Raw genomic sequence first — 18,868 nt, forward strand, 5'->3', positions numbered from 1 at the left:
AAGACATGATGTTGGACCAGAGAAGCCAGACATCACAGGATATATACTGTATGATTCCATTTTTATAAGAATATAAAAAGATGCCAAGTAGAGCTGTATTGTGTAGGAATGCACAATGAGGTAGCGAAAGTATAAAGAAACGCGAGGTTATTAATACTATAAAGTCAGAATAGTGATTATTGCGGGGGAAGATGGGTGTGTTTCTGGGAAGCAGGTAATGTCCCATTTGCCACCCTGGACCTGAGTGTTAGTTTCACTAACAACTGTTTCCCAGCAATTGTCTTCAACTGTACATTTATGCTTTAGGCATTTTTCTGTGTGTTTATTCAACTTCACAATATAGAAAGAGGAATGGGAAATAAACTGCAGTGGTTCTGGAGGGAAGTGAACACCATGCCGAATATACCGCCCAGCAGCCCTATCCAGCCGACTAGGACCTGGTTTAGTTATCTGCTGCTGACAGTTAAAGATTTGCCACCTCTGGAGTTTTTTCAAAGAGGAGCTGAGCCTTTTATTCCAGCTTGCGGGGCCTCTGTGACTTGAAACTTTGACACAAGTGCCCCCAAGTCGTTCTCCAAAATTTGTCTCTTCCTAAACGGACCAGATTCGTTTAGGGACTGACTAATTGCACCTCTGGATACAAATCCCCTTCTTTTTTAAATTTTTATCATTAAGTTTTTTCCTCCCAACGTTTTCCTTGCAAGATGCCGAGAGCGTCCGGTTGTCTGCAACCGAAATGGAACCCGTTGGAAAGCAAGGTTTCCTCCCAGGGGAGGAGGCATCTGTCGTCCCAACTTCCCCCCCAGCCTCCCGACCATCCGGCTCTCCCCTCTTCTCCCCCACAAACTCCGCTGAGCCGGGTCCCCTCGCGCCTCCGCGATTGGTCGCGGGCCATCATGTGTCGACAGTCTGGGTGGGTCTTTCTCCCGTTAAACTCATCAATCGCTCCTCTTTGGAGCTTCGCTGGCCAGTGGTTTAGACCTTTGAGCCCATATTCCCTCTCCCTTCCTCTTCCCCCACCCCTCCACACCGGTCTTATTTTAGCAAAACCTAGAGGAGGAGGAGGAGGAGGAGGAGGAGGAGGAGGAGGAGGAGGAGGCAGCATTGGGGGGGTGGGGGGAACGCTAGGCATTGCAGCATCCGGGAGCAGCTACTGAGTGGCTAAGCGAACGGCGCATACCTCTCTCTCCCTCTCTCTATTTTTCCCCTGTTGGGAATTTTCAGGATTTCATTGCTGCAATTTAACCCCAAGATGAGGCACGGTTGAGCAAAAGGCTGCGCGCACACGCACACTCACACTCCTTCGTGAGCAGAAGAGGCAGCCGCTGGTGATTCAGGAAGAAAAAAAAAAAAAATCACCCGGACCCTGCGGCTTCAAGACTCCTTAAGAGCCCTCCGGAGCGTTTCCCTCCCCTCCCCTTCTTTCCTTGCCCGTTAATATTCTTTCTTTTCATTTCATTTCTTTCTTTTCTTTTCTTTTTTTTTTTTTTGGCTACAGATCTTTCAGCATTTTTAAGGTCTAGGAACTCAAGCAAAAGAGAAAGGGGGATTTTTTTTTTAATTTTTTGGGGCTGCCCTCCCCTCCCCCCCCGCAAAGACCTGGTTTTCTAATTTTTATTTTTTCAATAAAATTTTTATTCTAATGGGCCGAGCGCACTCCTTTTGCAAGATGCCAGCCTGACCCGGACCTCGGAGGAATTTGAAGCTTCCACTGCGTCCCGGGGGGGCGTCCTTTGCAAACCGTTCGCGTCTTAAAGGGGGTGTGCGTTGTTGTTTTTTTTTTTTTTTAACTGTCTTTTTTTTTTTTTTTTTTTTTTTTTTTTTTTCCGGAGTGGGTGGACTGGGGATTGCCTGGATTCCTTCCTCGGTTATTTTTTGCCTCGCTTCCCTCTCCCCTCCCCCTCCCCGGCCCCCGCGCCCCGCCCCCGCACCCTCCTCCGCCCCTCCTTCTCCGGGGTCAGCCAGGAAGATGTCCCGAGCCGCTATCCCCGGCTGGGGCCGGGCAGCCGCCTTGTGAGCCCCCGACCCGAGGCGCCGAGCCGCCGCCGCCCGATGGGCTGGGCCGTGGAGCGTCTCCGCAGTCGCAGCTCCAGCCGCCGTCTTCACAGCCCCGGCAGCATCGGCAGCGGCAGCGGCGGCGGCGGCGGCGTCTTCCGCATCGTTCGCCGCAGCGTAACCCGGAGCCCTTTGCTCTTTGCAGAATGGCCCGCTTCGGAGACGAGATGCCGGCCCGCTACGGGGGAGGAGGCTCCGGGGCAGCCGCCGGGGTGGTCGTGGGCGCCGGAGGCGGGCGAGGAGCCGGGGGCAGCCGGCAGGGCGGGCAGCCCGGGGCGCAAAGGATGTACAAGCAGTCAATGGCGCAGAGAGCGCGGACCATGGCCCTCTACAACCCCATACCCGTCCGACAGAACTGCCTCACGGTCAACCGGTCTCTATTCCTCTTCAGCGAGGACAACGTGGTGAGAAAATACGCCAAAAAGATCACCGAATGGCCATATCCTTTGCCCGAGCCCGGCAGCGAACCCCGGCAGCTGCGCCTCCCCCTCCTCCCTCCGCTTCCCCTCTTCCAGGCTGGGAGAGAGACCCGGGGGTTGATGGGAGGTGGGGGGGTCTTCCAGGGGCTGGGAGAGGGGGCACCGGGGAGGAGTGTGGAGAATCTCTCCACCCCGAGCTGGGTTGAGCTATCGTGGAGGCTTGGGGTGGGGGAGCCTGGGGAGTGGATTCCTCCTAAGGACCGATTTCAGGATGAGGGCTGGGCCCTGGGGTCGTGACAGGGGCCTGGGTGGGAGCTTCAGAGCCAGTTCTGGATGGGTCAGAGTTTTCCCACATGAGCACGGAGCCGGCCCGGGGCCTGGGCTCTCTGGCCAGGGCTGGAGAGCCGTGGGGGCTTCGGCTGGGTTTCCTTAGGTAGCCCTCTCTGGAATCCACGGGAGCCTCCAAAGCTGGAGCCCGAACCCCACTCACTGGCTTCTTCACCCCTGCCTCCTCCCGAAGAGGAGGCTGCTCACTTAGGGCAGGGTGCTTAGGGTTTCCAGGCCCAGGAGCCAGTGGAAGAACATGTGGCCTTCACCAGGAGGGACCAGCACTGGTGGAGCTAATATCCCAGGGTGGGCCACTGACCCCCATCTGGGGAAGGCCATGGTGGGTTGGGGGGCAATTCTCCCCTATGTCTGCTGGTCCCATTTCCTTCAACCACCGATCAGGGCCCTCATCATCATTTGGAGTGTAGAAAACATCCCATTTGCCCCATCTGAGGCCCTGACCTGGAAGACCCAGTTGGACTATTTCAATAAAAAAGACAGGGCAAGAGGAAATGAGGTGGCAGGTCCTTCCTAGGGTACCGTGTCAGGCCTTGGGTTGGATTCGGCTTCTCCCACCCTAGGGAACCGGGAGGGGACACCAGGAGAATCAAGCCTCCATGTGGACACCTCCGGGCAGGTAAATGCCTTTTTTTTTTTTTTTAAATCAAAGATCCAGAGGAAGAAGGTGAAGACCACATTTTCCTCTACTGAGATGCTATCAAAATGCAGATCCCCCTGTGTTTCTTTAAATCTGTGCCTGCTTGAAATAAACCTTGAGGAGGGCTTAACATCTGTTGAGATGTAGGCAGGCAAGGATGGGTAATTAGTCGGGCTTTCTAGCAGTTATCTAAGCATGACCCAGATTCCAAGTGGGGGGACGTACCCTCCTCCCCAGGCTGACTGGCCACTATGCCATGCCCAAATGTGCTGCTCCTTGGCTTGTTTCCAAGTGGCTGCCCTCTGTGTACAAGCGAATGGGGCTGGATGGGCCCCTGGGGCTCAACGATGAGCCCCCAGTCCTTTGTGTTTGGTTTCCACTGTTATATACTCAACAGGGCTGCCCCCCAGGTGGTCCTTGGGTTGCTTATTTGAGGAGCTCTGTGGTTGGTGGATTCATTTTTAGGGGAACCCAAAATTGAGCAAGCTTTTGGCTTCTGGGTGCTGAAATTCTAAGAGGGCTCTGAGGTTTTGGAGTGTGTGAACAGTCTACTTTGAGGGTCGTGAAAATTAGGAGGTTCAGCTTCTTAGGGGTCTTTCTAGAAGGGCACATCCCTGAGCACGATGTCATCTTGATTGGTGCATGAACCAGGAGCCCGGTCTTTGACTTCCAAAGTTCCAACCTCGTGCAGACTGGCTGAAATGCTCAGGGGTCTCTGTGATCACTCTGCCTGCCTCCCCACCCTCCGCCCCCGGTGGAGGGTGACAGGGTGTCAACGCGTGCATGCTCTGATAACTCTAGGGGGGTGTCCAGGAGGGAGTCACTGGGCTGACAGGTTTCCATGTTGAAAATGGCTTTAGATCGCCTTCTGGAGCCTGGATTTGGAGTCTTCTAAGAGGAAAAGAAGGAGGTGGGAGTCCTAATGTTGTGTCCTCAGCTCACCCGGTCCAGATTGAATCCTGCAGATCAGAGGGCTGTTGGAGAGGGAGGGGATTGCCTGCGACCCCTCAGAAGGAAGAATTTCTGGGGAGGGATGCAGGTGAACTGGGAGCGTTCCGTTGGTACTTTAGGTTTTCTTTGGCTTTCTTGCTTTGTGATGAGTCTGTCCATTTTGTTCTCTGCAGACAGTTTTTATTCTCTTTTTGGCCCAAGGCAGCAAACACGTTACACAGCCCCACTGTGGAAGGGAAAGCTCTTCATCCTTCCCAATCTGTCACCAAGCAGGGCAATCCAGGTCTGAGCTTTCTCGGGGTGCGGGTAGATGAGAGGATACAGAGAACTGGGATGGGAGGGTGTCAGATAAGGAACTCAGGGCCAGTGCAAAGAGATAGACTCTGGAAGTGCCGATGAGCCAAGGTACGAAGGCAGGTGTTGGCTTCTGTATTGAAACACTTCTGCCGTTAAAAAAAAATCTCTTTAAGTACTTATCTTGAACTTTTAGAACGAAGTCCAATATGTGTATACAAAAGTATGCAAGTCAAGTCCAGCTTAACATGTGTTCACAAAGTGACCACAACCATTGCAGCCAGGACCAGACCAGAAAGAGGATGTGACCAGCTCCCCAGAAGTTTCCCTCCTCCCTCAGACCTCCTCCGTCTCACTCACACCACCGAGTTAACTACTACCCAGATTTCTAAGCCCACAGGTTCATTTTCCTCCATTTGGACTTCCTATAAATGGAGTCACAGGCTGTGTTCCTTTGTGCTGGGTTTCTTTTGCTCAACACTATGCCTGTGAGATTCATCCGTTTGCTGCAAGTGGTTGTAGGTTGTTCCTTCTCGCTGCTGTGTGGCATTTTACGGCATGACTCTACCACGATTACTTGTGAGGGCCATTTGGGTAGTCTGCAGATTGGATTGTTAGGAACATTCTTGTATGTGTCTTTTGTTGAACTTTTTTTGTTTGTTTGTTTTACATTTCTCTTGGGTCTCTACCTAGGAATGGGGCTGCCCCTGCCATTCTTTGATGCATGTCTAGCAGGGCATGTATTTGGAAACGGGATCCACTAAGTTCGCAGCTGAATATGGAATGTACCTTCTTCACTGTCTCGTGGAGGAGGAGTGAGCGCATGTTCCGTGAACTTGGCTGTCTGCTCATAGGACCTAAGAGTGCTACTTCCAAATGCAAATTTCAGCATGGCAGGCAGCTGGAGGGTGAAGCCTTCTGGTCTCCTTGCCCTCGGGCACTTTGCCACTTCGATGCCTTACCCTTTTGCACCCTACTCTCACGGCGGCTCCAAGCTTGAAGCCGGCAGTGAGAATTAGGTATTCTCGTTCATTTTAGCTTTTTTCTTCTTAAGCAAGAAAACCCAAATGGAAGACTTTGATGTTCAGATTTACATTGCTGCCTTTTTTTTTTCTCTTGGAGCATGCTGGCCAGCAGGCTGTCTTGACCACACACCTTGGTTCCATGTTTTTGTTGATCGGAAGTCTGATTTCAGGATGGCCGTGATGAGTTCTGGTGCTGGCTTCTAAGGAACTCAAATCTGTCAGCTCAATGAGGCGCATCTGTCAACCTTACCAGAGCCCCCACTTAATGCCACTCACTCCTTCTGATGTGCTACCAAACGCCAATGTGAATGTCATCTTCCCCCAGTCCTGCTGATGCCAGCAGATCTCCCACTGAGCACAATGTGAGAATTTGGGCCATTGCGAGAGCCATGGGCCCAGGTCTGTGTGCTATCACACTGGGTCTCCTGAATAGCACGAAGGATTCCAGCTTTTCGCTCGTGTTTTCGGCAGTCTCAACGAGAAGCCGAGTCCCATCACATCAGGTAACCTATGGACATTGGCCGATTGATATTCCCCAGTTTTTTTTTTAAAGAGGGATGTTCTGTATGGGAAACAGAGGGATCCCTGGGAGAAGTTGGAGCATGTTATCAGACTCTGCTCATCCTGAAAAATAGAAAGTGCTAGAAGATAATACTATCGAACGCAAGACAGTATGACCCCTGTGAAACTTCTGCTAGACCAGCATGGCCGGTACTTCCAGAAGAGCAAAGTTCTGGGAAGTAAAAATTAGCATAGCTTTTCCATTGAGATTTTCCCCCCCAAAAGGTACAATCCCTCCTCTATAATCCCCAAACCCCAAATGCTCTGAAAAACCAAAAGATCAGACCATATAGGGGTAAAAACCTAACTTGAACTGACCTGAGTTTGTAGTCTTTACATACAATCTTAATTTATTCCACTTGGCGTGCATTTTGGTGTGTTTTGATGCAGAGATATTTGATATGCTTGATATGGGGCGCTGCTCCAGCTCCCCACTGGGAGTGTTATGTATGCCTTACAGTGTCTCCAAAATTTTCATGTATGTGAGGATTGTCTTGTTAAAATGGTGACTCTGGCCCAGGGGGTTTAAGGTGGGGTCTGGGGTTTTGCTTTTCCAGCAGGGTTTTAGGGATTGTCCGTGCTGTTGGTCTGTGGGTTCCACTGGGAGTAACCAGGTCATATCATAGATGCATCCTGTTACCTTTTTCTTCTTTTTCTCTGAGATCAGGTTTATTGAGGTATAAATTACTGAGAGCAAAATTCACCCTTTTTACGTACAGTACTGTGAGTTTTGACAGACGCATGCGGTCGTATAGTTACCACCAAAATAAAGATATGGGATGGTTTCAGGGCACCTGGCTGGCTTAGTCAGTGGAGGGTGCGACTTGATCTTGGGGTTGTGGATTCAAGCCTCATGTTGGGTGGAGAGATTACTTAAAAGTACAACCTTGAAAAGAAAAAAAAGACTGAACAGTTTCATCGTCCCAGGATATCCTGTAATTCTTTCTGAGTCAGCACTACCCCAAGACCCTTGCAAGCACTGATCTGTTCTCCATCCTTATGTTGTTGCCTTTTCCAGGAGGGCATATAAATAGAATCATACTGTACGTAGCTTTTGGAGCCTTGCTTCTTTTCTGCAGCCATTTGAGATCCATGCATGTTGTTGTGTGTATGAGTAGTTCATTTCTTTGTAGTGCTGAGTAGTATTCCATGGGATGGCTGGACCAGACTGTTCACCCATTTTCCAACTGAAAGACATTTGGGATGTGTCCAGGTTGGGCGATTGTGACTTGAGCCACTATAAACATTGGTAGACAGGTTTTTAGTGGGAACATTGGGAAAGTACATTCCATTTCTCTTTCTGGGTAAATAAATACCCAGGAGTCAGATTGCTGGGGTGCACGGTAAGTATACCTTTAACTTTATAAGAGACCGCCAAACCATTTTTTCAAAGTGGCTGTGCCTATTTTACATTCCCATCCTCGTTATCCCTTTAAAAGCCCCAAATTCTAAACTCCAAAGTATGTCTGGCTTCTTGGGTTTAGGTAAAGGATTGTGGGTGTGTGTAGACATTGCTGGAAATGGTAGCATGAAGTTCTAGTCAGAGAGATGGGAAAGAGCGAGGAAGGTGTGGGGAAGAGGGCTCTCTTGCTTGGGGCAACTTGGTTCTGCCATTCACAGTAAAAAGTCAAGCTCTGAGGCTGTGACAGTCATGCCTGTCATCCTGTTCCCCACTGCAACCCTACCACACCTGGCATAAAGTACCCCAAAAATGTTTGTCCAGTGAGTGAAAATGCCTCTCGTCACCCATTTGCTCATCATATAGATCTGCTTTGCCCTTATACCAACATTTTAGGTTTTCAAAGGGTTTTAGGTGCACTGAGGGGATGGGGGGACAGGAAGGTTATGCGTGCATAAGGTTCTAAGACCAAAGAAGGTCCCTGAGGTTACAGTGCTTGAGAAGTTGGGGAGCAGGGGACCCTTGAGAGTGAAGTCTTCTTTCAGGGCCTTGGGGGGATGTCTGTTGGGTGCTTGGGGCTTGTACACCACTGCTTCCCCACTGGCCCCCAGCAGCAAGCGCACATATGCACCCCCTCAACAATGGAAGGTACCACCAGGAGGGTGGATTCAGAGATCATCAAAGCCCCAAAGCCCCATAGTTAATACATTTTGGAGAATGCTAACTCAGCTCTTTGGGAAGGATCAGTGTGGTGCCATGAAATATGACAGAGGAGACGGAAAATATTCTGTGCTCTGGGTTGGCCAGGCTATTTTGAACATCAGAGCCTCAGTTTTCTCATATTGCATGATGAGGATACCACTTCTGATAGCAACTCCCTCTGAGGACCCTTGGGGAGGTTAAGTGGGTTCACACATGGTAAATGCCCAGCGCAGTGTCTGGCAGGAAGAAGCTCTAAAAGACACGAACTGTAATGTTGGAGAATACTTTACCCCCTAATGGTCTTTTCTGGAAACTTTGGCTAGAAATCAGTTTCTCTGGATAGGAGTGGGAGCAAAGGGCCCCTCTGTGGCTGGCCAGTTCGGATTTGTTAATTTGAGTGTGGCACTCTTTGAAGCAACCCTCAGATGTTCTGTATTCTCTGTTCTCTCTGGAAGCTTTAAGGGGGAAAAATTCATGCCCACTTGACCTATTTTTCTATTCCCTTCAGTCTAAGATAAAATTTATTGTCTTTTTCTCCCTTGATCCCTCCCTTTGTGGGTGACAAGGCGAGGGAGTTTTAAAGTGTGCAGTTAGCTTCCATGTTTGCCCTCCCACCCCATCTCCTTCTGAACTGGCAAAAAGTCCAGGCCAGGATGGAGACCACATGCCTTTGGACAGCTGCTGTGGTCACCCCAGGTGACTGATGGGGGTTTAACAGCAGAACCCTGCTCAGCTTTGGGGTTAGAATGTATCCCTCCAAGGCCTGTCTTTCTCACTTCTCCACTGTCCCTTACCTCCTAGGAGAACACAGGAGGCAAAGAACATTCCAGGAGAGGGAACAGGGAGTGGGCTCTGCAACTTGGGTTTCAGAAACCACCGGCATTAGTCCTTGTCTGGATAGGACGACCAGATGTCCCAGTTTGCCTAGGACTGTCCTGGTTTTAGCATCTCAGGGAGAGAGGAGGGGAGTAAGAGATGGTGCCAGGATGCAGGAAAAGAGAAGATAGGTGGCTTTTCCCCTCTGAAAAGCTGGGACTTTTTACTGGAATGAATTGTGCTTTTGGAAGCTTCCTATTTAAGGCAGCTAATGCAAGAGAGATCCCAGCTCTGAAGCAAAATTTCTGAGTTAAGTCTGGATCAAGTTTTGTCATCTCTCTTGGGCCAAAGATGGCTTTTACCTTCTGTTTGGACTGGGAACATCCTTGGATCTTCCGTGAAGATGATCAGGGCTCAGGTTGGACCTGGAATTTGGAATTAGCGGTCCCTCCCCCAAAGGGCACTATTCCAGAGGAAGGGCCCCCTCCCTGGAGCTGTGAGGGACTCTTGACTTCGTCGCCCACCTGCCAGTAAATAATATTCACGCTATTAAGTACTGTTCTCCTTTTAGGTCTGTGTGTAAAATTATATGTATATATAATTTTAAACCAATTACTAAAATATATTTATACAAGTAGATTTTATAGGAGGGCTAAGTCTGATTTCAAGAATAAATTGACAGCTGTGTCTCAGAGGAAGCACTAATGCAGACCTAGAACCTGCTGGCAGAAGGGAGGGTCGGGTCACATGGTTTCTGACCTTCTAGAACCTCCCACACTCTTTTCCCTCATTGGCCTTTATTAATGATAACAGGAGCAGGAGGCTATCCGGACTTTCACTTGCTCCCATGAAATGTTTGTGGCATGTCATGGTGTCCATGGGAATGTTCCTGTCTGTGCAACAGCACCAAAGAGTGGAGGTGGAGGAGAAGAGCCAGGGCAGGGGAGGTGACGTAGAGTGGAGGTAAAGCCCACGGGGCTTGAGGATAGGCGACCCGCGCTGCACATCTCGGCTCCAGGCCCTAGTAGTGGAGCCTCAGTCTCCTTATCTATAAAATGGGCAGAGCAGCCCTACACCCAGGGAATTCTGGGAGGATTAGAAGATACTGTGCATAGAAACCATGTGGCATGTATGATTATGCTGTGAAAAGGACTTCAGACCCCACAACGGTGAGGGCTAGGCTCGTGTGGCCACCGTACTGGCCCAGCACCAACAAAGCTGAATATGTATCTGTGGGGTGTTTTCTTGGGCTTCCCATTAACAGCCTGTTGCTTTAATCCTGCTCCAGGTGCACAACACACTCTCAGTATTATCTCTCCTTCCACCTGTTTTTCCTTATTGCTTGTAATAGTAATGTAGAAACACTGGTGGACCGGGTACCTAAGTCACAAACTAGAAGGGCGGTCCTCCAAGTGTGGTCCCTGGCCCTCCATGGTCAGCATCACCTCCTCTAGGGCAGAGGGACTCACCCTTGAGCATGTGTCAGCATCACCTAGAGGGCTGTTTAAACCCAGGTGGCTGGATTTGGGGTGGAGCCTGAGAACTTGGATTTCTAGCACGTTCCCAGGCAGTGCTGCTACTGCTGGTCTGGGAGCAGACCTTGAGAAACTCTGAACTAAACATGATCAGTAACCTGTGGTCTCAGACATCACTTTTCCTCCTGCTCCTCCCCCACGGACTCTTCAAAGGCAACCATTATCTCTTGGATGGTGTGCGTCTCCCTCTCTCCCTCCCTCCTCTCTTTCTTCCTTTCTTAAAGGCTTTGTCACATATTTACATACACCTTGACATAAATTTAGCTTTCCTGGTTTCTGAACTTTGTAGGCTTCTAGAACTCATATTTGCCTTTCCCACCCAATTGTACATCTCTAAGATTCATCTGCTGTGGAGTGGAGCTGTAGGTCATTGCTTTTTCTCTGCTTAATACTGCATTGTGTGATGTTACAACCATTTATCCATTTTCCTGGGTGATGGACGCTTGGGATGTCTCCAGTTTGCATGAGTGTGTGTGTGTGTGCCTGTGTGCGTGCATGCACACGTATGTGTTGGCTATTTTGAACAGTGCTGCTGTGGTGAATAAATAATTTTTGAATGAATGAATTTAAGGTGTTAATTTTAGCCTGTGTACTTGGGAACCTAGCTTCAGCTAGAATCAGCTGAGATTCATCAGCGTTTATGGAACACCAGCCATCTGACAGGCCCTGGCTAAGCTGGTTCTCAGTCTCCTCATTCTAAGGGCTGGGTCAGCCAGACAGCTCCCATTCCTGTTTGGAGAGTTGGGGTCTTGAACAAATTGGAATAGTCAAAAACATTTATGGACTTGAATTATCTTTGGAAGAGGTATTAGAATGAAAAAAATTTAATAGCCTGGCCCGTTCTTAACCACGGTGCAGGCTTTTAAGTTATGGATCATGGATGGATGTTTGTGGTTTATAGGGAGGAAAGTCATCCCATGCAGTTAGTATGGAATGAGTGGATGGATGGATGGATGGATGGATGGATGGATCTGTGGATGGTTGGACTGACAGAAAGATGGAGGGATGGGATGAAGGAAAGGAAGGGAAGGAGGGAAAGAGGAAGAGAGGAAAATGAATGATGTGGGATGGCTGGGTGATTGGATGGGTAAGTGGATGGGTTATAGGTGGATGGATGAATAGATTGGTGGATGGCTGATGGGTGAATATATGAGTGGATGAGTAGATGGGCAGATGACTACACTGCATTGAAGGCTAAAAAGCTGGATGGGTCGACAGATGGGTGGTTGCATGGGTGGATGTTGAAGATATGGCTGTGTCTGGCAGGGTAGTTGTCCATGTTGGATGTCTGATATTTGGTGTTCTTAATGGGTTGTTAATGACCAAGTCCCTCTACTTGCCACCGTCGTTGTACTTGTCTCAGTATCAAATGAATCTCGCAGGCTTTTTGTGAAAATCAGTGAGATTGTGTGTTTGTCTTTCTCTAATTAGAAGGCTCCTTGAGGGTAAGGGACAATGATTTACCTTCTTCACACACCCCCAACAATTCCTGTGCCATATCACATAGTTCCTGTGCATAAATGTTAATTGAGTAATGATGAGGAAAATAAATGGTGTTGTTGATAAAGATTATTTAATATTCTGGGAACACCTGGTTTTGTTTATTTCCACACTGGGACTGGAAGTGGAGTTCCATCAGTGAATAGTGGTAGGCTAGGGGAACAGCTCTCTTCTGAGCAGGTTGGATAAATGCACCCCCCACCCCCTATTCCTACTCACTGACAAGAGATCACCAGATGCACCAGAGTCCTATAAGGCCCCACAAGATCTGGTCCTGGTTTTCTCTTTGGTCTCATCTCTCTCTCTCTCTTTTAATATTTTATTTATTTATACATGAGAGACACATACAGAGAGAGAGGCAGAGACATAGGCAGAGGGAGAAGCAGGCTCCATGCAGGGAGTCCAATGTGGGACTCTATCCTGGGACTCCAGAATCACGTCCTGGGTGGAAGGCAGACGCTTAACCACTGAGCCACTCAGGCGTCCCATCTCTTCTATTCTCTGCCTCTTCCGCTCTGTCTTAGCTCCACTGGCCATTTTTGTCCACACCCAGCTCATTTGCATCTGAAGGCGAAGGCGTTTGTGCTGGCTGTTCCCTCCACCTGTCTCCCTGTGGCTGACTCCGCTTTATTTAGGTCTCAGTGCAAGACTTGCATCCTCCAAGAGGCCCATCATTTATTGAATACCTAAAGTACAAAGAAGGATGTAAAATATATGTATACTCTCCTATCCAGAGGGAATCTCTGGAGACATTTTAATGTATTTCATTCTGTACGTTTTATGAATATAAGCCTTTGTGAACACATTTCCATGCCACTAGACATCCTTGGAAAGCATCAGAGCTCCTATGTACCATTGCACAGGCTGTACATTGCACAAGGGTATCATATCTCATAGGCATCATGAAGCTGTACATTTATTATTTCAATTTCCCAGCTGATGAAAGCTTAGTATCTTGTTCTACAAAAATGAAGATATTATGACAACTTTTTGACAGATGGACCTAACAACTTGAAAAAGGGGTGTCTTATTTAAATTCACACAGTGGTGCTGTATGGGTTGGCAGCAACCCCAGAAAAGACTGCTGTTAATATCTGACAGTACTCTGTTTTGCGGATGTATCCTACTTCAAGTAACCATTTCCAGTTGTTTGTTTTGCTTATAAACAACAGTGCAGTGAACATCTTTGTGCATCTTTGTCCAAGGCTCTGATTATTTTCAGAATCAAATTTTGGTCTAGATAAAGTGCTCAAGTCTGGAAACTATTGCCTGCACTTTCTTTGAATCTCTAAAATAGCTTTTGAGACCAGGTGACTCAATGTTCAGGAAATTGACAGAGAGGGACAGGGAGAGAACCACTGTTTGGTTTAGAATTTTTCCTGGGCTTCATGTAAAGCAGTGCGTTTGGACTGGGGGTGGTTTTGCCCCCCAGGGGACTTTTGGCAATGTCTGGAGACATTTCTGGTTGTCGTGACCATGGAGGGCAAGGTGTTACTGGCATGTAGTGGGCAGAAGCCTGGGATGCTGCTGAGTGTCCTAAAATGCACAGGACACCCCCCAGTAAAGAATCACCCAGCCCAAGGTGTCAGTAGAGCTGAGATTGAGAGATCCTGATGTAAAAGATGTCACAGATTTCCTGGAGGGGAGTGGGTGGATTTCGGGTTTTTGGGTGACTTAAATTGAATTTACAGTTTCTCTTCCTAACTGGGTGTCTAAGCCAGCTTACTGTGAACTTTAGATCCCACACGATCAGCAACAGGCTTGCTACCGACAGATTCGTTGATGTAAATATAGATGAGTATATAGAAGGAAATCTCAGCCGGAGTTGGAAAATGTTGGAATGAAAGCTGCTGCGGCCTTTCCTTCTCCTTCCTTCTCCTTCTGTTGCCCAGTTTTTAAATCGTGTCTCACTTCTCTGGGCTCCTGGTGTGGTGGGTGCTGCTGGTGTAGACCGTGATTCTCTATTCCCTTAGTCCTCACACCCAAGGCTGGCCTTGGGCATGAGCAGGAGACAGACCCTGGGGCTGTCTTAGCTTAGAGATGGCAGTGGGTAGAGGAGTGTATTCATTCATTCCTGGTGAATTCATTCATTTATGAATGTTTGTTGAGCACCTACAATGTGCCAGGCAAGTGGGGGCAGATGAGAGCAGGAAGGTGACAGGATATGACTGTTTCCTTATGACAGAGTCCCAGAAATGGCATTGTTGGGTCATATGTCAGGCTTTGGGGTCAGATTGCAAGGAGCAATAAGTCTGTGTCCTTTCAAACTCAGAGTTCTCCCTTCCCTGGTTACATGGCCCAACTGACTCGCCCTTGATTGTACATCTCCACCAGGCAGATAGTGAAAAGTGTCATTCCCTTGTGGTACAACATGTATCTTCAGGAACCTAAGACGCAGAGTGTTTTCTAGGTCTGTGTGGGCTGTCTGCATTTCCTTCATGATGCTCCTGGTCACGTTCTTTGCTCTGTCTTCTCTAGAGATATTCTGCACAGATATCTTCTGGGGGCATGCTCCAGGCGTTCTGTGGCTCTGTGTGGAGTCTGAGTCAGCCCAGTGTAGTGGTTAAGAGGCAGGGCTGTAGAACCAATCTACTGGGATTCGAACCTCGGCACTTCTTTCCAATCACATCATCCTGAGTGAGTTGCTTAACCTCCTGGGCATCTACTTCCTCACCTGTGAAATGCGTGTAACATTAGTGTCCACCTGGTGGGTTGTCCTAAGGTTCAAGCAGCACCCAGAACAGTGCTTGGCACATGGTGGGTACTGAATAAGTTTGGCTGCACTATTGTTCTGGGGGCCAGGCGTTAGCGTCCCCCTGTGTCAACATGATAGTATGTGTTTTTGTGTACCTCTGTTGGGGCTGAATTATTTCAGGGTGCAGTAGCCACCATGTGATTTAGAGCACACTCTCCAAGCCTTAATGCCAGCCACAGCTCTTCTAACTGACCAAAAAGGATCTGTCATCCCCCCAAAACTTGATGAGAAGCACTGGACCATTTTTCTACATTCACGATGGGTGGGCCCTTTCTTCCCCACTGTGCTCCTTCATGTCTCAGATTTCACTGGAACCCCAGTAAAGAAGTGCAATATTCTGGGAAACTATGTGCCTTTTGGACAGTGGTTAGTAGCTCCTTTCTGGAGAGCTTATGACTCTTAGGCTAGGTGAGGACTACTTTGGCTGACTTCATCTTTATACTGGTCCCAAGAGCTCAGTGGGGTTGCTTTTGCCCTGTTTTACAGATGAGCTTACTGAGGCTCAGAGAGCTAAAGTCATTTGCCAAGGTCATACATCTAGCAGGTGGGGAAGCCTCCCCAGACGAGTGTCAGCATAGTAGGGGACAAAGGCCCAGAGGGGCAAAAGCTCGGGTTGTGTCTGGGAAGACATTTCATGCTTCAGAGAAGCTGGAGTGCCCATGGGCAAGAGCTGGCACCAGGGAGTGGTTAAGGGATAGAGTTTGAGGTCCCCCAGGACTGGGTTTCCTCTGCCAGGGTTGTGGCTTCTGGGATGGTACCTAACTTCAGAGAGCCTTGGTTTCTTCATCTGTACAATGTCTGTGGGTAGAATAGTATTTAAGTCCCAGGCAGGTTGGGTGGTTGAAATCGATGGTGAATGTCAAAAATCGTGCTTGGCACAGAGTAAATGCTTAGCAAGTGGTGGAAGCTCTTCATTTCCTCCTTGGTATGGGCACTGGGACACAGATAGACATAAACAGACACAGACGGCTGCCCCGATGTGGCTGGCATTCTAGCTGGAAAGACAAGGGACCAGATAACGAACACTGTTTAAGTATAGTAAGTGCTATGGTGCAAAAATAAAGCAGGGATAGGAGATACAGCAGGATGGTGAGGGCAAAGAGTGTTGATGGTGAGCCAAGCCAGAACACCAAGAGGTGGGTGGGCATGATTCTGGGGAGCAGGGAAGGTGAGGAGCAGGTGGGATGAGGCTGGAGGTCTGTTTCATAGGTGGCTCTGTCTAGGGAGTGAAAGGGGTTGGCTGGAGAGACCCAAGGGAGGACAGGTGAGGAGTCCCGAGCTGATGGGTAGTGCTGGGGAAGGAAGGATGGAGAAGACCCAAGGGACTCCCTCATTTCTTCTTTCCTTGGAAGTGTTTCTCATTTTTAAAGACACAGACAAGGGGATGCTCCAGGTTATTTTTGTCCCTAGGTTGTTTATTAAGGTTCTAAGGCACCATTTTTTTTCCTAACCTGCTTGAGGTCTCAATTCTTTCTTTCCTTGGAAATTGTATAGACCGTGCTGCCCAGTATGGTAGCCACTAGCCATGTGTGACTCTTTTGACTTAAAATCAATTTAAATTAAATAAAATGGGCAGCCCGGGTGGCTCAGTGGTTAAGCGCTGCCTTCAGCCCGGGGTGTGATCCTGGAGACCCAGGATCAAGTCCCACATTGGGCTCCCTGCATGGAGTCTGCTTCTCCCTCTGCCTGTGTCTCTACCTCATTCTCTCTCTCTCCATATGTCTCTCATGAATAAATAAATAAAATCTTTAAAAAAATAAATTAAATAAAATGAAAGAGTCAGACCCTCAGTTGTAAGAGCCACATTTCAGATGCTAGATTGCCAGATGTGGCTAGTGGCCACTGTACTGGATGACGCAGACCTAGAACATTTCATTGCTGTGGGAAGTTCTATAGCACATGCTGTTTAGAATCTGCCACAGCAGCTTCTCCTGGGAGTTTGTAAGATATACAAAATCTTGTCTCCCCCACCTCATATTTTTTCAGTCCCAGTCTGCAGCTCAAGAAGATCCTCAGGTTGGCTAGAGTTGGAATCACCTAAAAGTTTTACAAATGCTGATGCCCTGAGCCCCACCCCCACAAAAGCTGGTGAGATTGGTCCAGGGCTGCCCCTGGACATGAGGATCTTAAAATATTCCTGGGTGATTCTAAAGTTTAGCTAGGTTTGACAGAGAGTCCATCAGGTGGTTAAGAACTCTTAGAAGGCAGGTAGATTGGAGTTGGAACTGTGTGACCTAGGACAAGCCACTTACCCTCTCTGAGCCCCAGGTTCCAGGATGTGCTAGCATCTCCCTCCCAGGGCTGTGGGGGAGCAAACTAGGGGATGGTTCAAAGTGCTGAGCAGGGGGCCTGGGATGCAGATGGTGAGGACTCCCTACATAAATATGTTAACTTCTTAAAATTGAGGTCAGCAGCCTTAGAAGTTAATAGTTGGAGTGAAGGAAATGAAGCTCTTTTTTTTTTTTTAAATGGTTTTTAAAAATTGAGTTAAAATTCACCTAACATAAAAATTAACCACTAACCATTTTGAAGTGCACAGTTCAGTGGTATTTAGCACATTTGCAGAGTTGTGTGACCATCACCTCTGTCTTGTTCCAAGACATTTTCATCACCCCAAAAGGAAACTCCAGTCCTTATCAGGCTACTCCCTGCTCCTCTGCCTCCCTACTGTCACTCCTCCCCCTCCAGTATTGTTCCTCTGGTCTGTTTCTTGGATTGACCTATTCTGGTTTTGGGGTTTTTCTACTTCCCTCCCCCTGGCATCCAAAGGAAACTGTGAGCACATGTCAGAGTCATCTTGGCCCTGGGGGTTGTGGCTCACACTCATGGTCCCCTTGGGCACCCTGGGCCTTCCCTCAGCCCAGGTGAATGCCAGCAGCAGGCCCATGTTCTGCTCTCCTGGGGCCGCCACAAATGAGAGGTTTCATCCCAGCTGGGTTTCTGCTAGTTAAATATTTCATAAAGAAGACCTACAACTTGTGACGCCAGGAGCATTTGATAGTGAAGTTAATGAGGGGGAGAGAGTCACAGGCAGCCCACGGGTCCCTGCCTGAAAACCACCATTCTGCATCCCCCCAGCTGTGGCCTCCCTCTGTCTTTAGCACTGTGTCTGGCACCAAGCAACTACTTGACAAATGTATGTTCAAAGGGCATGTGTGTGTGTGTGTGTGTGTGTGTGTGTGTGTGTGTAGGGGAGGTGGAGGAAGGAAAGGAAGGAGAAAGATGAGGGAAAAGGAAAACAGAAAGACTGGACAGGTGAGTAGGATGGGGAAGGGATCTGAGAAGCAGAGACTGAAGTGCAGGGAGGCCAGGGAAGCTGGTGCTGGGGGAGGGGGAGGCGGAGAGAGACATGGAGGAAGCAAGCAGGGAGGGTGAGGAATGGCAAATCCAGAGAAAGCAAAGAAAGAAACAAGAGGCAGAATATGGTGTCTTGTATCTCTTTCCCTCCTCATTGCCCTTGACAACCTTTCCTCCCTCTGTCTCTCCATTTCTCATTTCCTGACTCTTGCTTTCTTGCCCCGTCTTCATCTTTTTTCATTTCCTGTGTCCCTCTTATCTTTTCATTTTCTCTCTGGGTGTTTGTCCTCTTTCCCTTTCTCTTCATAAACCATCTCTAGGTATACGTGTCTTATTGTGTCTCGTCAGTCTTTGGCTGAGTGTGTGTGTGTATGCGTGCGTGCATGTGCACACCTGAGAGAGAGAGAGAGAGAGAGAGACAAAACCTAGAGAAGAATGTAGGAACATAGACGGACATTTTAAAGACCAATCATGAAGCGAACATCCATTTTGCGCAGGTCACGGGCCAGAGCCACCAACCCCTCAGATTCCCCCATAGGCCCATTCTGCATCACAGAGCACCCATGAGGACTGG

The 18,868-nt window shown here is 48.6% G+C and overlaps 1 protein-coding gene across 4 annotated transcripts in view; it reads left to right on the forward strand.

Annotated features, from left to right (window-relative positions):
* The first annotated feature begins 1,963 nt into the window (after nt 1-1,963).
* Nucleotides 1,964-18,868, forward strand: part of CACNA1A (calcium voltage-gated channel subunit alpha1 A) — a 214,563-nt gene continuing 197,658 nt past the window's right edge. For 2 of the 4 annotated variants that reach the window (XM_077859712.1, XM_077859713.1), the window contains exon 1: nt 1,964-2,493. In XM_077859712.1, the coding sequence (XP_077715838.1) occupies nt 2,202-2,493 (292 nt within the window). In that variant the 5' untranslated portion in view covers nt 1,964-2,201. The remainder of the gene's footprint in view (nt 2,494-18,868) is intronic. The other 2 variants (XM_077859714.1, XM_077859715.1) reach the window with 2 other exon arrangements.

Source organism: Canis aureus, chromosome 19 (assembly GCF_053574225.1).
Source record: "Canis aureus isolate CA01 chromosome 19, VMU_Caureus_v.1.0, whole genome shotgun sequence".
Lineage (NCBI taxonomy): Eukaryota > Metazoa > Chordata > Mammalia > Carnivora > Canidae > Canis > Canis aureus.